This window comes from Suncus etruscus, chromosome 2, assembly GCF_024139225.1.
Source record: "Suncus etruscus isolate mSunEtr1 chromosome 2, mSunEtr1.pri.cur, whole genome shotgun sequence".
Taxonomy (NCBI): domain Eukaryota; kingdom Metazoa; phylum Chordata; class Mammalia; order Eulipotyphla; family Soricidae; genus Suncus; species Suncus etruscus.
This window is the reverse complement of record NC_064849.1, coordinates 53,423,880-53,438,834: the sequence shown is the minus strand read 5'-3', so window position 1 is coordinate 53,438,834 and position 14,955 is coordinate 53,423,880. Positions and strand designations below refer to the sequence as shown.

General features: G+C 41.0%; 1 protein-coding gene and 2 non-coding genes across 3 annotated transcripts in view; all 3 read left to right on the top strand.

The window, feature by feature from the left end:
- The window catches only part of PSMA6 (proteasome 20S subunit alpha 6), a 30,016-nt gene that overhangs the window by 14,607 nt on the left and 454 nt on the right, over positions 1-14,955 (top strand). Inside the window, exons 3-6 of the mRNA XM_049766827.1 lie at positions 1,941-2,022; positions 3,222-3,377; positions 7,679-7,857; positions 11,467-11,561. Of these exons, the coding sequence (XP_049622784.1) occupies positions 1,941-2,022; positions 3,222-3,377; positions 7,679-7,857; positions 11,467-11,561 (512 nt within the window). The remainder of the gene's footprint in view (positions 1-1,940; positions 2,023-3,221; positions 3,378-7,678; positions 7,858-11,466; positions 11,562-14,955) is intronic.
- On the top strand, positions 4,754-4,860 carry LOC126003010 (U6 spliceosomal RNA). Its single transcript, XR_007493557.1, has one exon. It is a non-coding gene; the product is annotated as a U6 spliceosomal RNA (small nuclear RNA).
- LOC126002458 (small nucleolar RNA SNORA23) lies at positions 13,300-13,482 on the top strand. The gene has a single exon (XR_007493157.1). It is a non-coding gene; the product is annotated as a small nucleolar RNA SNORA23 (small nucleolar RNA).

Genomic DNA, 14,955 nt, shown 5'->3' with positions numbered 1-14,955 from the left:
AAAAAAAGTGTGAAGGGGTGGGAAGGAGAACAGTAACCAAAAAAATCCATGGGTTACAGCAGATAGGGTGCTTGAGCCTTGCATGCAGACAATCTGAGTTCAGTCCTTGACACCACATATGTTCCCCACATATTGTCCTCTAAGAACTGCCAGCACTGATCCCTGAACACTGCTGAGTGTGGCCCCTCACCACCACCACCCCCCCCCCCAAAAAAAAACCATACATATTAAATGTGAAAAAAAAGTAGTAAAGGGTACTCTCAGAATGAACTTGATATTTGTTTTAGGGCCATACCTGGAGATGCTCAGGATCAGTTTCTGGCTTTACACTCAGGGATCACTCCTGGCAGTGATTGGGGGTGGGGAGTGTCATATGAATGCCAGGAATCAAACCTGGGATGGCCATGTGTAAGGCAAATGTATTGTCTCTGGCCTTAAGAATGAACTTGAATGACTTGGGTCTGTTAGGAATCTTCCTGGCTCTGTTCAGTCTGTTGGATTTTTTTTTTTTTTCAGACTTATTCTGGCTCTGTATAGGGAGTGATCATTGGTGGTGTTAAGGGACCCTATGTCATGCCAGGGTCATAAACAAGAGTCAGCCTTGTGCAGTATCCTCAGCATCACATGGCCCTCAAGGATTGCCAGAATTTTCCCTGAGAGCTACTGATTACCATCTAGATGGCCCTTTGTTGTCTCTGTAATTGCACAGACCAAATCTATGTATTACATCCTTATGTCCTAAAGTCAGCCAGTAGCTTAGCTAGCCAAAAATTACCAAGAGGGTCTCCCAGACTGCCTGACCACCACTTGTGAGCTTCCTCCCCCACCCCAAAGAATTGAATACAGAACATATAAGACTATTTACTGTATGTGTCTTCATGTCACTAAATAAAAGAACCTTAAGAAAATACTTAACATGGGGAGTGGGGGGGAAGATTTAACAAATTTTTAGAATCATGGATCCTTCCTAAGACTGCATCAGGAGATAATAGAAAGCCTGAATATACCATATAGTAGTAAGGAAATTATAACAGTACTCAAAAATCTCCCCCAAAATAAAAATGTCAGGATACTGAGATGTATGTGCAAACCATCCCTGGCTTGGTGCTTTGTGATCACTGCAGTTGGTGCTCAAGTGCCATACATGTCTGGTTGAACCCCAAACTTCTACATGAAAAGCATGTGGTCAAATCCTTTGAAACATCTTTCTGGTCTCATAGACAAGTTTACTAGGAAGCTTTTTCAAACTTGAAAAGAGAATATTGCTCAAATTCTTTGAGGAAGCTGGAGAAGCAATTTGTTAGCCTCTATCAGGCTAATGTTATCCTAAGAGCCAAAGCAGACAGCAGCATTGCTAAAAAATAAAATTGCAAAACAATATGTTTAATCAACATAAAGGCAAAGATCCTCAACAGAATTTTAGCAAATCAAACTCAACAATAGCCAAGATGGAATCACCCAGACATCTAATGTCAGATGATTGGATAAATTATGGTCTATGCATACAATGGAATACTACTCAGCTATATGAAAAGATGAACTCTACCTCTTGCTACAACTTGGATGAAACAAAAGGGTATGCTGTTAGACAAAATCAAGAAAAAGACATGTGGTATATTTAAAAAAAAAAAAAAGAAATAAACAATTAAGAATGAAAAGAAACCCTTGAACTTCAACAGAGGTGCAATTCCCAAGCTGAGTTGGGGAGTGGAGTAAGGATAGGGAAGTGGATTAGAAGATTCGTGGCACTTTGGCTGTGGTAGGGCGAAATAACTTTGTATACCAAAAGCATGAATAGTAGTTGTCGTTTTTCTAAACACTTAAAATATGTATAATGCATATATCCATAATGTAACAGAAATATTACAATTTATAATATTTTTATAACTACAGGAGGCCTATGGCTTTCTTCTTCTAATTACCTTGGTTTGCTTTATCAGGACAAGTTACTGGATTCCAGCACAGTGACACACTTATTCAAGATAACTGAAAACATTGGCTGTGTGATGACAGGAATGACAGGTATCAGCTGATGTCTGTTTAGATTTGTAATTTTCTTCAAGTCACATTTGCATTTTGTATTCATTCTGAAACACCATTCAAGGAAAATGAGTGTAATTGCTGTCTTCCATAGTCTCCTCAAAGCTACTAAGAAATGTTTTGAAATCATAAATACAGTTGGATCTTTATCTTTTGTTGAGGAAATGAGGCTGATCCCATACATAAGTGCTTTTGTTTTCAGGTGTAGTAGTAGTCTGCAGGAATGAAAGTTACTGTCTCAAACCTGGTACTAATGACATGTGTCAGATGTAGATTAATTTATGAGTTTCCAGTTTCCAGTTTCTAAAGTCAGAATTTCAAGTCTATAAAATAATGATATATTCTCAGGCCAGGGAGATAACTCAGAGGAATTGGAGTGTGGTAACCCAGGACTCTGCCTGCTAGTAGTGCATGGTTGCCTGGGTACCACTATGAGCAGCCAAGACATACTCCTGATGTGGTTCAAAAGTTCTCCTCTCTCCATATATGGGGAGAGAGGGAGAAAGAAAACTAAAAATTTGTTCTTTGGAGGGCAGAATTTACAGCACGAAGGGTTCTTGTCCTGTATGGGGCATATCTGGGTTCTATCCTTAGCACCACATTTGCAGAGCTAGGAATAAGCCCTAAGCAGCACCAGGTATGACCCAAAATAAAAAAAAAATTTTTCATTAGGGATCGTTTTGTTTTTAGTTTTTTTAGTTTTACTTTTTAAGAGGGTGTGGGGAGCAGACATGAGGTTGAGCTACATCCTGCAATATCTGGGGTCTGTTCTTAGTTTTGTGCTTGTAGACCATTCCTGTTGGTGCTTGAGGATTGTATGCTGAGATTTAACCAGGTTCATGCCTTGCAAGGGGACAATACTTTATCCCTGTGTTGTCTCTCCTATCTCTTCTGCTCCTATGGAGTTTATGGTTTACTTAAAGTACTGGTGATAGTTGATAAATAGCTTTCTATAAAAGGGCATTACAGGAGCTGGAAAGATAGCACAGTGGTAAGGCATTTGCCTTGCACGTGGCCGACCCAGGACAGACTCCCAGCTTCGCTTCCCATATGGTCCCTGAGCCTTCCAGGAGTGATTTCTGAGTGCAGAGATGCATGCATTGATACATAGTGGAAAAAGTGTCTTTAGGTTCAGACTTCCTTCTTAAAGAAGTAAACTCTTGCTTTTTTTGTGCCTAAAGCTGACAGCAGATCCCAAGTGCAGAGGGCACGTTATGAGGCAGCCAACTGGAAGTACAAGTATGGCTACGAGATTCCTGTGGACATGCTGTGTAAAAGAATTGCTGACATTTCTCAGGTGTACACACAGAATGCTGAAATGAGGCCTCTTGGCTGCTGTAAGTATGCTAATATCCTTAAATCACTTACAGTAAAATTTCTCAGCAAATCACTAATGAAATGGGGTAGTATTGTGTGTGAGGGCAGTATGTTTTACAAGAACATGTGTAAGGGAAGGGAAGTGATTACAGTAACATTGAGAGCTTAAGGAGCTTGAAAATTGAATAAGGTGAGAAAATCTTTATAAGTTAATAAGCCTGAAGTTTTATGGTAGTTGGCATTATTCTCACACTTTATATTGTATGAAGACATTTTCTTAAGTATTTCTGTATTTGAAAGTTTCAACTTATTATGCTAGGCTTTTTAAAATTTGGGATTCTACTAAAATTCCAAAGTACTGATCCTGTGGATAGACCTGAATTGGGTATAAATTTCAATTAACATTGAAACTTATTTCTTTGACCACCCAAAAGAATCAGTCACACACATGCCAGCGATTTATATATTTTTAAAAAATTTTTCCCTTTTCTAGTATTTTGAGCCATACCCAGGGGTGCTTAAGGCTTCCTCCTAGCTCTGTGCTTAGGAATCACTCCTGGTGATGTTCTGGAACTGTATGCATGTGTGCAGAGCAAATATCCTGCCCACTGTTTCGTTGTTCTGGCCTCTGTAATTGGTCGTGCACTGGGCTTACTCCTGGTTTGCACTCAGGAATAACTTCTGGAGGAGTGCAGGGGACCATATGGGATGCTGGGGATTAAACCTGGGTTGGCCACATGCAAGGAAATACCCTACCTGATGTACATTTATTTATTTATTTATTTATTTATTTATTTATTTATTTATTTATTTATTATTTATTTATTGGTTTTGGGGTCACACCCAGCAGTGCTCAAGGGTTACTCCTGGCTCTACGCTTAGAAATCACTTCTGGCAGGCTCGGGGGACCATATGAGATGCCAGCTGGGATTCAAACCTGTCCTTCTGCATGCAAGGCAAATGCTTTACCTCCATGCTATCTCTCCGGTCCTACCTGATGTACCTTTATCTTTACACGTGCGCACATCGCACACACACATACCTACACGTACACCATATTTTTAAAGTTTTTTAAGTGAATTTCTATGTAAATTTTTTTTCGAGCTACACCCATTTGATGTTCAGGGGTTACTCCTGCCTAAGTGCTCAGAAATTGCCCCTGGCTTGGGGGGACCATATGGGATGCAGGGGGATTGAACCATGGTCCTTTCTTGGCTAGCGCTTGCAAGGCAGACACCTTACCTCTAGCGCCACCTCGCCAGCCCCTATGTAAAGTTTTAATGAGATTTTTATATAATTTTAGATTTAGGTGAGCATGCAAAATTGAACACAGTACATGCTTATTTCTGATAATGTTGCTCATGTATTGATTTCTCACTTAAAAATTACTTCTCTTGTGCTCGCTTCGGCAGCACATATACTAAAATTGGAACGATACAGAGAAGATTAGCATGGCCCCTGCGCAAGGATGACACGCAAATTCGTGAAGCGTTCCATATTTTTAAAAAAAAAAAAAATTACTTCTCTTTAGAGTTCTTCAATGACTCTTATTTTTTTTAGTTCATCCTGTTCTGCTTGTACCTCAAATATTTTTTTTTGGCCCTCTCTCTTCCATAATTTCAGCTCTACCTGAGACTATTTATTACCTGCATAGCAGTCATCCAAACCTAATTTTTAACCTAATTTCTTTTTCCATGCCCCTGCGAGCTGCTTCAAGTTTGAAAGTTAGAAAAAGAACAATTATTTTTATCATAGATTTCTGCTTTCTGTATCTGCCCCCTTGTTGTTAATTTAGCTTTTTGTTTTTGTTTTTGGCCCAGACCTGGCTGGGCTATGCTCAGAACTTACTCCTGGTTTTGTGCTCAGTTCACTCCTGACTGTGCTTATAGGACCATATGGTATCAAGGATATCCAGGTAGGCCATATTGCAAAGCAAGCACCTTATCCATTATACTATCTCTAGCCCATGTGTCTAATAAAGTTGTTTGATTTTGGGGTGTTTTTGGTTTTGGGCCAGCCCAGATGATCCTCAATGGTTATTCCTGGCTTACATTCAGGAATTTCTCTTGGTGGGGACCAGGGAACCATGTGAGAAGCTGCGAATCAAACCATGTGCAAGACCAGCACCTTACCTGCTGCACTAGCTACTTGTCTAATAGGTTTTTTCAAGTATCAAGTGATACTTGATATCACTAGCTACTTGTCTAATAGGTTTTTTGTTTGTTTGTTTTGTGGCCACACCCATCAGCATTCAGGGATTACCCTGAAACTGCTCTTAGAAATTACTCTTGGCAGGCTTGGGGAACCAGATGGGATGCTGGGGAATTGGCTGCATGCAAGGTAAATGTTCTCCCTGTGGCCCCTGTCCAACACACACACACACACACACACACACACACACACACACACACACACACACACACACACACACACATTTGGTTTTTGGGTCACACCTAGTAGCACTCAGGGGTTACTCCTGGCTCTATGCTCAGAAATCACACACACACACACACACACACACACACACACATTTGGTTTTTGGGTCACACCTAGTAGCACTCAGGGGTTACTCCTGGCTCTATGCTCAGAAATCACACACACACACACACACACACACACACACACACACACACACACACACACACATTTGGTTTTTGGGTCACACCTAGTAGCACTCAGGGGTTACTCCTGGCTCTATGCTCAGAAATCGCTCCTTGCAGACTCGGGACCATATGGGATGCCAGGATTCGAACCACCAACCTTTTGCATGCAAGGCAAATGCCTTACCTCCATTCTATCTCTTCGTGCCCCCCCCCAAGATTTTAAACTTTTATCTCAGAATGCTGTTTTCCTAGATGTTTTCTTTTACTTAATTGTTTCTTTTTCTGTCTCATTTGCCTGACTCTTTATTCTCACTCTCCTGCTCTTCCACATCACTGTATAAATTATCATCCTAGGGGCTGGTGAGGTGGCACTAGAGGTAAGGTGTCTGCCTTGCAAGCACTAGCCAAGGAAGGACCACGGTTCGATCCGGCATCCCATATGGTCCCCCTAAGCCAGGGGCAATTTCTGAGTGTTTAGCCAGGAGTAACCCCTGAGCGTCAAATGGGTGTGGCCGAAAAAAATTATCATCCTAAAATCAAATTTTGATTGCATCCTTCAAAAGCTTGAATTCTTGGGGTCAAAGAACTAGTACAGGCTTAAAATAGTTGGCTTGGATGCTACAGAACCACATAGGGATTTCACGATCCAGCAGGAGTGATCCCAAAGGATAGAGCCAGGAATAAGCCCTAAGCACTATTGGGTGTGGCCCTAAAAAAACAAAAACAAAAAAGTTTTTAAATGATGCTGAGTTAGATAGAACAATGTGGGGCCTGGGCGATGATGTAGCAGTAGGGTGTTTGCCTTGCACGCGGCTGACTCAGGATGGACCACAGGTTTGATCCCCTGGCATCCCATATGGTCCCCAAGCCAGGAACAATTTCTTAGTGCATAGCAAGGAGTAACCCCTGAGTGTCACCAGGTGTGGCCCAAAAATTTAAAAAAAAAATAAAAGAATGTTTTAGGACATTTTATATATAGTTGTAAATATTTTGTAAATATTTTTTTTTTTTTTTTTTGGTTTTTTGGTTTTTTGGGCCACACCCATCTGATGCTCAGGGGTTACTCCTGGCTAAGGGCTCAGAAATTGCCCCTGGCTTGGGGGGATCGAACCGAGGTGGCGATCTTTCCTTGGCTAGGGCTTGCAAGGCAGATACCTTACCTCAAGCGCCACCTCGCCGGCCCCAGTTGTAAATATTCTAAAAGAAGTAAGAAGTATAATATCTTCATTGAGGGATCAATATTCACAAGAACATACTTTGGGCATTAACAAGGTTTAGAAGATTAGTTGAGGGTACAGAGAGATTCTATAGCAGGCAAGCTCTTTCTTTGCACGTACCAACCTGGCTTTGATCCCCAGGACACCTTAATCCCATATGTCCCTCCACCAAGAGTGATTGCTGAACACTTAGCCAGGAGTAAGTTCTCAGGACTTAGGACCTCAGAACTACTAGGTGTGATCCTCCCCCCCCCCCCCAAGAAAAAAGAATTGTTTGACAGAATATGGCACTGGCTTGAGGAAACTTGTCTAGATATCAATCTTATCCCTACCAGTGTCCAGTAAAAAAGAAAGAAAACTGCATTTGTGATAATTTAAATTTGAAAAAAGTTCTGAAATGGAATTTTTACTTCTTACTTGCAACAGCTGTATCCTCACAACAACTAGAGGAAAATTTTGTATATAGATCTACCTTTAATTAAGGTCTTCCTTTTCTTTTAGGTATGATCTTAATTGGTATAGATGAAGAGCAAGGCCCTCAGGTGTACAAGTGTGATCCTGCAGGTTACTATTGTGGGTTTAAAGCCACAGCAGCAGGAGTGAAACAAACGGAGTCAACCAGCTTCCTTGAAAAAAAAGTAAAGAAGAAATTTGATTGGACATTTGAACAGACAGTGGAAGTAAGTTAGCCGGGAGGGAGGGAGAGAGAGGGAGGGAGGGGGAGAGAGAGAGAGAGAGAGAGAGAGAGAGACACCGCTTGCCTTGAATGTGACTGACTTGGTTTCAGCCCCCAAGCACTGACAGGACTGACCTTTTTTTGTTTGGGGGTTTTGTTTGTTTTGGTTTTGGGGTCATACACAGCCTTGCTCATCGGTTACTCCTGGCTCTGTGCTCAGAAATTGCTTCTGGCAGGCTCGGGGGAGGAAGGGGGACCATATAGAATTCGGGGAATGAAACCGGGATCTGTCCTGAGTTGGCCACGTGCAAGGCCCATAGTGCTATTGCTCGGTCCTCAGGAATGACCTTTAACTACAGAGCCAGGAGCAAGCCTGGACACTGCTGGGTGTGGCCTAAAAACTGGGAGTGGGGAATCTTTGCCAAACTGACAAGTGATGAGGGCTTTTTCTGGGTTATATAACAAGATACATTTGTTGGTTTAAGAATTAAACTATATCATTCAACTTTTGTGGGCACAAAATGAGGACTGTTTTTATTCACTTAGTTCTCTATATAATTTAAAAATATATTCAAAATGACTTTCACCAAAATATATGAAATGCAAAAATAATAAAAGCCTAGGAACTAGTGCTAGGCCAAGGCATAGTTGTGACTCAAATCTAGATTAATCTTCCTGGAAGTAAAAGTAAAAGGTTAGGTCAAGTCATATTGCTCTAATGATCATAAGGAAAAAACAGCCTCAGAAATTCTCAAGGAAGTAAATATTTTCCAAATAAAAAATTATACATGAAGGATGATTCAGCAGAGAAATTTGATCAGGTGGAAAAAGTACAGCTAACTTGAACAGGGTTCTTTATGGGATTGTTCATTTGATTCGCAAGTTTTTAAAAAACTTTATACAGATGTTTAGTAACTTCATAGATCAAAGAAGTCTCTACTGCCAAGAAATATATCTACTTAATTTTGAAGTATAGGGAATTAAACCTAGAATACTGTACCAGCAAACCATATCCCTAGTTGCCAAGAAATGTTTTAAAATATATTTAGAAGGGGGGGAAAAATGTATTAAATATGGGTACATATATTTAGATGAGTGTCTAAGAAAAAAGCAGTTCTAAAAATTAATGTACTTCTGGGGCCAGAGATAGCATGGAGGTAAAGCATTTGCCTTGCATGCAGAAGGATGGCGGTTTGAATCCCGGCGTCCCATATGGTCCCCCAAGCCTACCAGGTGTGATTTATGAGCATAGAGCCAGGAATGCTGCTGGGTGTGACTCAAAAACAAAAAATATACTGTATTAATAATCTGGGAGGACTTTTCTGCGTGAGGCAGCCAAGAAGACACCTTAAATCTCTCCAGGGCCCAAACACGCACGGTAAGCTGTCACTACCCAATAAACATGGGGGCTGATTTTCTGCCATGTGTTTGGCACATGAGACCTTTTTTTTTTCTTTTTTGGTTTTTGGGCCACACCCGGCAGTGCTCAGGGGTTACTCCTGGCTATCTGCTCAGAAATAGCTCCTGGCAGGAGGTACGGGGGACCATATGGGACACGAACCAACCACCTTAGGTCCTAGGTTGGCTGCTTGCAAGGCAAATGCCGCTGTGCTATCTCTCTGGCCCCACATGAGACCATTATACAGGACTGCTGCCTTGCTCCCTGCCTGCTTTTTTTGTGAGGCAGCTAAGAAGACACCATCAAACATAATCTCTCTAGGGCCCAAACCCAGAAAGTTGTCCCCACCCAATACAGGTGGAGCCAGAGGAGCGCAGCTGCTCTGCGACATGCGCATCTTCTAACTCGTGAATTCCATCACAGCACATAGTAAAAACCACATAACTTGCGTGGCAATGGGGGAAACAATGCAGGACAACCCCATGTATAGAGAACGAAGATAGCAGCTCTGATGACTACCCGAAAAGTACCAACCAGTTAGATATCCTCTCAGATAAGGTGTTTAGAGAATATGGAGAATGTTCCTGGAGCTCAAAGAAAGCATAGATCAAGTTGAATGGAACACAAATAAGAATCAAGAGGATATGAAGATAGAAATCAGAAAACTTCATACTGAAATAACAGGTCTGAAAAACTTGGTAGATGAAATGAAAACCTCAATGGAAAGCCTCTCCAACAGAGCAGCACCTGAGGACGGGGTCAGTAAGCCAGAGGATGAGATGCAGAACAACTCATACAGCTTAAAACAAAAGATCAGACAATGGATAAACTACTCAAAGAATGTGGACAGATAAAAATAGAAGTCTTTGATAAATTCAACAGAAACAACATAGGAATCATTGGAGTTCCAGAGACCCAGGAAGAGGATGAAGAAGGGGAAGAAGAGGAAGAAGAAAGAGGAGGAGGAGGAGAAAGAGGAAGAAGAAAAAGAGAAGAAAAAAGATGAGAAAAGAAAGGAAGAGGTGGAAGAAGTGGTTCAATTTGTAGCGCAGAAGGATGACTTACAGGTGTCAATGCCTAGATTTGATCTTAGATGATCTCCTGTTCATGCTCTAATAGTCTCACAACTTTTATGAATTTTTGTATATCTATGTATAAAAATATGTGATATACTTATGCATGCTCACATCTAATAAACTAAAATTTAAAACAATAATAATAATGGGGGGGTGCAGAGAGATAGCATAGCAGTAGGGCGTTTGTCTTGCATGCAACCGATCCAGGACGGACTGTGGTTCGAATCCCAGCATCCCATATGGTCCCCTGTGCCTGCCAAGAGTGATTTCTGAGCACAGAGCCAGAAGTAACCCCGATTCACCACCCCCCAAAAAAAAAATTGGGGGATGGTTTGGACCATTACTGACAGCACTCAAGAGTTGAGTTACTCCTGGCTCTGTTCTCAGAAATTGTTCCTGACAGGCTTGAGGGACCATATGGGATGCTAGGGATGGAACTTAGTTCAGCTGAGTACAAGACAAATGCCCTACCCACTGTGCTATTGTTTCCAGCCCCTTTATTATTTTAGTTGACTTATACTAAACAGAGGCAAAGTTATTTTTTTTTTCAGGAGACATTGTGTCTTCTTTATACCCCCCCCCCATAATTTCATTCATAATTACATAATGATAATAGATACACAACCATTTAAAACATTCTTTGTTGTTTTTTTTATTTTGGTCCATCCATACCAAGCAGCTCTCAGGGTTATTCCTGGCTCTGCGCTCAGAAATTGCTCCTGGTAGGCTTGGATGACCATGGGGTGCCAGGAATTGAACCTGGGTCTGTACCGGGTTGGCTGCAAGGAAGGCAAAGGCCCTATACCACTGTGATACCTCTCCAGCATCATTTAAAACATTCTTAAATTGTTACTAATATTTTCTGAAGGAACATATTTAATCATATTTTTCTTCATCTTAACTGAAGTGCTGAGCACAGTGCCCAGTAGATAGTGTATAAATGTTTAACCTATGACCCAGCTTGGTAGAAATAAATATTTCTTGTCATTAACAGGTATATCATAACTAAGCAATCAATAACATAGTTAACAGAGCAGAAATGAACATCAAATCATGAATTTGTGATTAGTATTATCTTAGTATGGGAAAATCTCGGAATCCGTGAAGAATACTGTTCCGTTTTTATTTTCTTTTTCAGACTGCAATTACTTGCCTTTCTACTGTTTTATCAATTGATTTCAAACCTTCAGAAATAGAAGTTGGAGTAGTTACAGTTGAAAATCCTAAATTCAGGTGAGTTACATTGCTATCTATTCAAATTTTTGTTTTGTTTTGTTTTGTTTTGTTTTGTTTTTGAGCCACACCCAGTGACAGGGATGACTCCTGGCTATGCGCTCAGAAATCGCTCCTGGCTTGGGGGACAATATGGGATGGGGGCAGGTGTCGACCATGGTCTGTTCTAGGTCAGACGTGTACAAGACTTACCACTGCATCACTGCTCCAGCCCCTGTGTATTCAAAATTTAACCTGCTGAAATTCCCTTCTAGAATGTTGGTACTTTATAATGGTCTGTTTTATTTTGGGGGGGGGGGGGGGATGGTGGCTTTGGTAATGGTAATTCACCATCTGAGAGAATTGTTTTAAAATTTACTGGCTAATCAAGTCAGATATAATTGTTTTTTTTTTCCTTCAGAGAGTTTATATTTAATAACAGATAACACAAAGTAACCTTGGTATAAGAAATAAATGTAGGGCCAGAGAGATAGCACAGCAGAAGGGCGTTTGCCTTGCTCGCGGCCTACCCAGGAGATGATGGTTCAATTCCTGGCATTCCATATGGTCCCCCAAGCTAGCTAGGGTCGATTTCTGAGTGCAGAGCAAGGAGTAACCCCTGAACACCACTGGGTGTGACCCCCCCCCCCCAAAAAAAAAAGAAGAAGTAGTAGTAAATGTTAATATATTCTTTTCATTTAAGAAGGAGACATTTGGGCCCGGAGAGATAGCACAGCGGCGTTTGCCTTGCAAGCAGCCAATCCAGGACCAAAGGTGGTTGGTTCGAATCCTGGTGTCCCATATGGTCCCCCATGCCTGCCAGGAGCTATTTCTGAGCAGACAGCCAGGAGTAACCCCTTAGCAATGCCGGGTGTGGCCCAAAATCCAAAAAAAAAAAAAGAAGGAGACATTTATTCCCAAAAATCATAGTTTTCAGTTACAATTTTGGTAATATTTAATAGCTATTTTAAGTGGAACTTTGAAGTGCATTATAAAATACTGATAGCCATCAGATCCTATCCGAGATCTTTGAAAAGCCCAAGTTTTAGACACAGCTAATTGAGTTGTAAATGCTTCTGTGTTCTGTTTTGGTTTTTGGTTTTTGGTTTTTGGGTCACACCCGGCAGCGCTCAGGAGTTACTCCTGGCTCTATGCTCAGAAATCACTCCTGGCAGGCTCTGGGGACCATATGGGATGCCAGGATTCGAACCACCGACCTCCTGCATGCAAGGCAAACACCTTACCTTCATGCTATCTCTCCAGCCCCGCTTCTGTGTTCTTAATTCAGTGACTAACTCCCACAAATCAGCCTACAGCTCTAATGTGTCATTTTTATGGAGTCTTGAATATATATTCATTTACTTTCATGGACCCAGATACTCTAATTAATTGTGAAAAATACTTAAGTTAAAATTCACAGATGTGGGACCAGAAAGATAGCACAGTGAGAAAGGTGCTTGCCTTGCGCACAGCTGACCCAGGTTCCATCCCAGCATCCCATATGATCCCCTGAGCTCACCAGAAGTGCTTCCTGAAGCGCAGAGCCAGGAGTAAATTCTTAACATTGCTGGATGAGGGGTGGGAGTGGGGGGAAATAAAAATATTTTTATGGAACTGCTGAATAGCATTTTAATTAACATAGATCCACTTATACATGAAGAGTTTTTGTTGCTGTGCTTTAACCCTAGTTTGCTTTTGTTTCTGCAGGTGATAGAAGCATAAAAAGATTTAAGGAATTTTAGGATTAAAAAAAATGGCTGCTGTAATGTGTGCATGGTTTTCATCTATGTCTGATAGCAGTGTCTGGCTGTGTTTTGCATTCAGGTCTTGCTATCCACACAAACGTCATGCAGCCAGAGATCAAGTTGGGATCATAGTACTGGCCTAGTGTTGTCTCTGTAGACATACCACCACTGGTCAGCCTCCAAATTCCCACACAATATTGTAAATAGAGACACTATACTACGGAAGTTTCATATAAAGTATTTGTGTTAAATCAGTACATTTTGGGGAAAAAATTGAATGTATGCTCTAACTTTTTTCTATAGAAAAAGAATACCTTGGGACTAGAGAAATAGTATAGCCAGTAGTGTGCTTGCCTTGCATCCCCACCTCCCATGTCATCCCCTGTGATTCCTGAGAACAGAGTAAAACAAAAATGTGCCTTTGTTTTTTCTAAACAGTGATATTCCAGCGGAAGAAAAATGTAAATCTTTAAAGGACATGTAATTTGGGGGTATCTTTGTCCTGAGGCATTTATAATGTTGTTGGATTTTTTTAACCTCTTCTATTAGAAATCTTGTCTTTGGGGGCAGGAGCGTTAGCACAGCAGGTAGGGCATTTGCCTCATGCGTAGCTGACCCAGGTTCGATTTCCGGGGTCCCATATGGCCTTCGGAGCCTGCTGGGAGTGATTTCTAAGGTGCCTCTGGGTGTACTCCCCCCCCAAAAAAAGAAATCATGTCTTTTTTAGCCTTCTGTTATATTGTTTCTTTGAGCTCATTAAGCATCCTAAACATCCGCTGAAGTCTTTCAAAGAGATTATCTAGATGGCTATTACTGATTTAGTCCTCAGAATTACAATCTTCACTCATTGCCCTTTGAGGGGGTTCTGTGCTGCTTTATCATGGTTCCTTTTGAAGTCTGGGAGTTTATCTTTTCCACTTTGCTCTCAGTGGCTACCTCACTGCCAGGGAGATCTTTGGGGAAAGAGTTACAGAGAGTGGGAGATTATCTTTTGGTTGTATTAGTGGCCACTGCTTTGGAACCATGGCATTGACTCTAGAAACCTTGCCTTGAAATTAGATTCTATCCCTTGTCTTCAAAGAACCCTTGCAAATAATTTATGAATTCTGTCATATAGTGAGAATACTTAAAACCAGTATGGGGCTGAAGAAATAGGTGTTTGCCTTGCACGTGGCTGACCCAGGAGGGACCTCAGTTCGATCCCCAGTGTCCCATATGGCACTCCAAGCCAGGAGCAATTTCTGAGTGCATAGCCAGGAGTAACTCCTGAGCATCACTGGGTGTAACCAAAAAACAAACAAACAAACAAAAAAAAAAAGAAAAAAACCAAACCAGGATACATTATTTCATAAGCATCAAATCCATTATTGCCCAAGTTCACACTAAAGCATGTCACTTTGACAAATTTTATTGTAGGAATCCAGTAGTACCAGGTCACATTACAAATTGCCAAGCAATTGATGTCTTTGGGAGCATAGTTTAGGGAAAATTATGTTCAAACAGGAGTACCCTATTCCTTCACAGATGATGAAAGACATTACATAGTATATAAAGACATTTTGATATAGGAACTAAAGTAGAGAACATATTGTAGCTTAGCATTATTTAATTTAGGTCATTTATATATCATAGTTAAAGGTATTTTGCTCTGAATAAAAGTCTAGATTTTA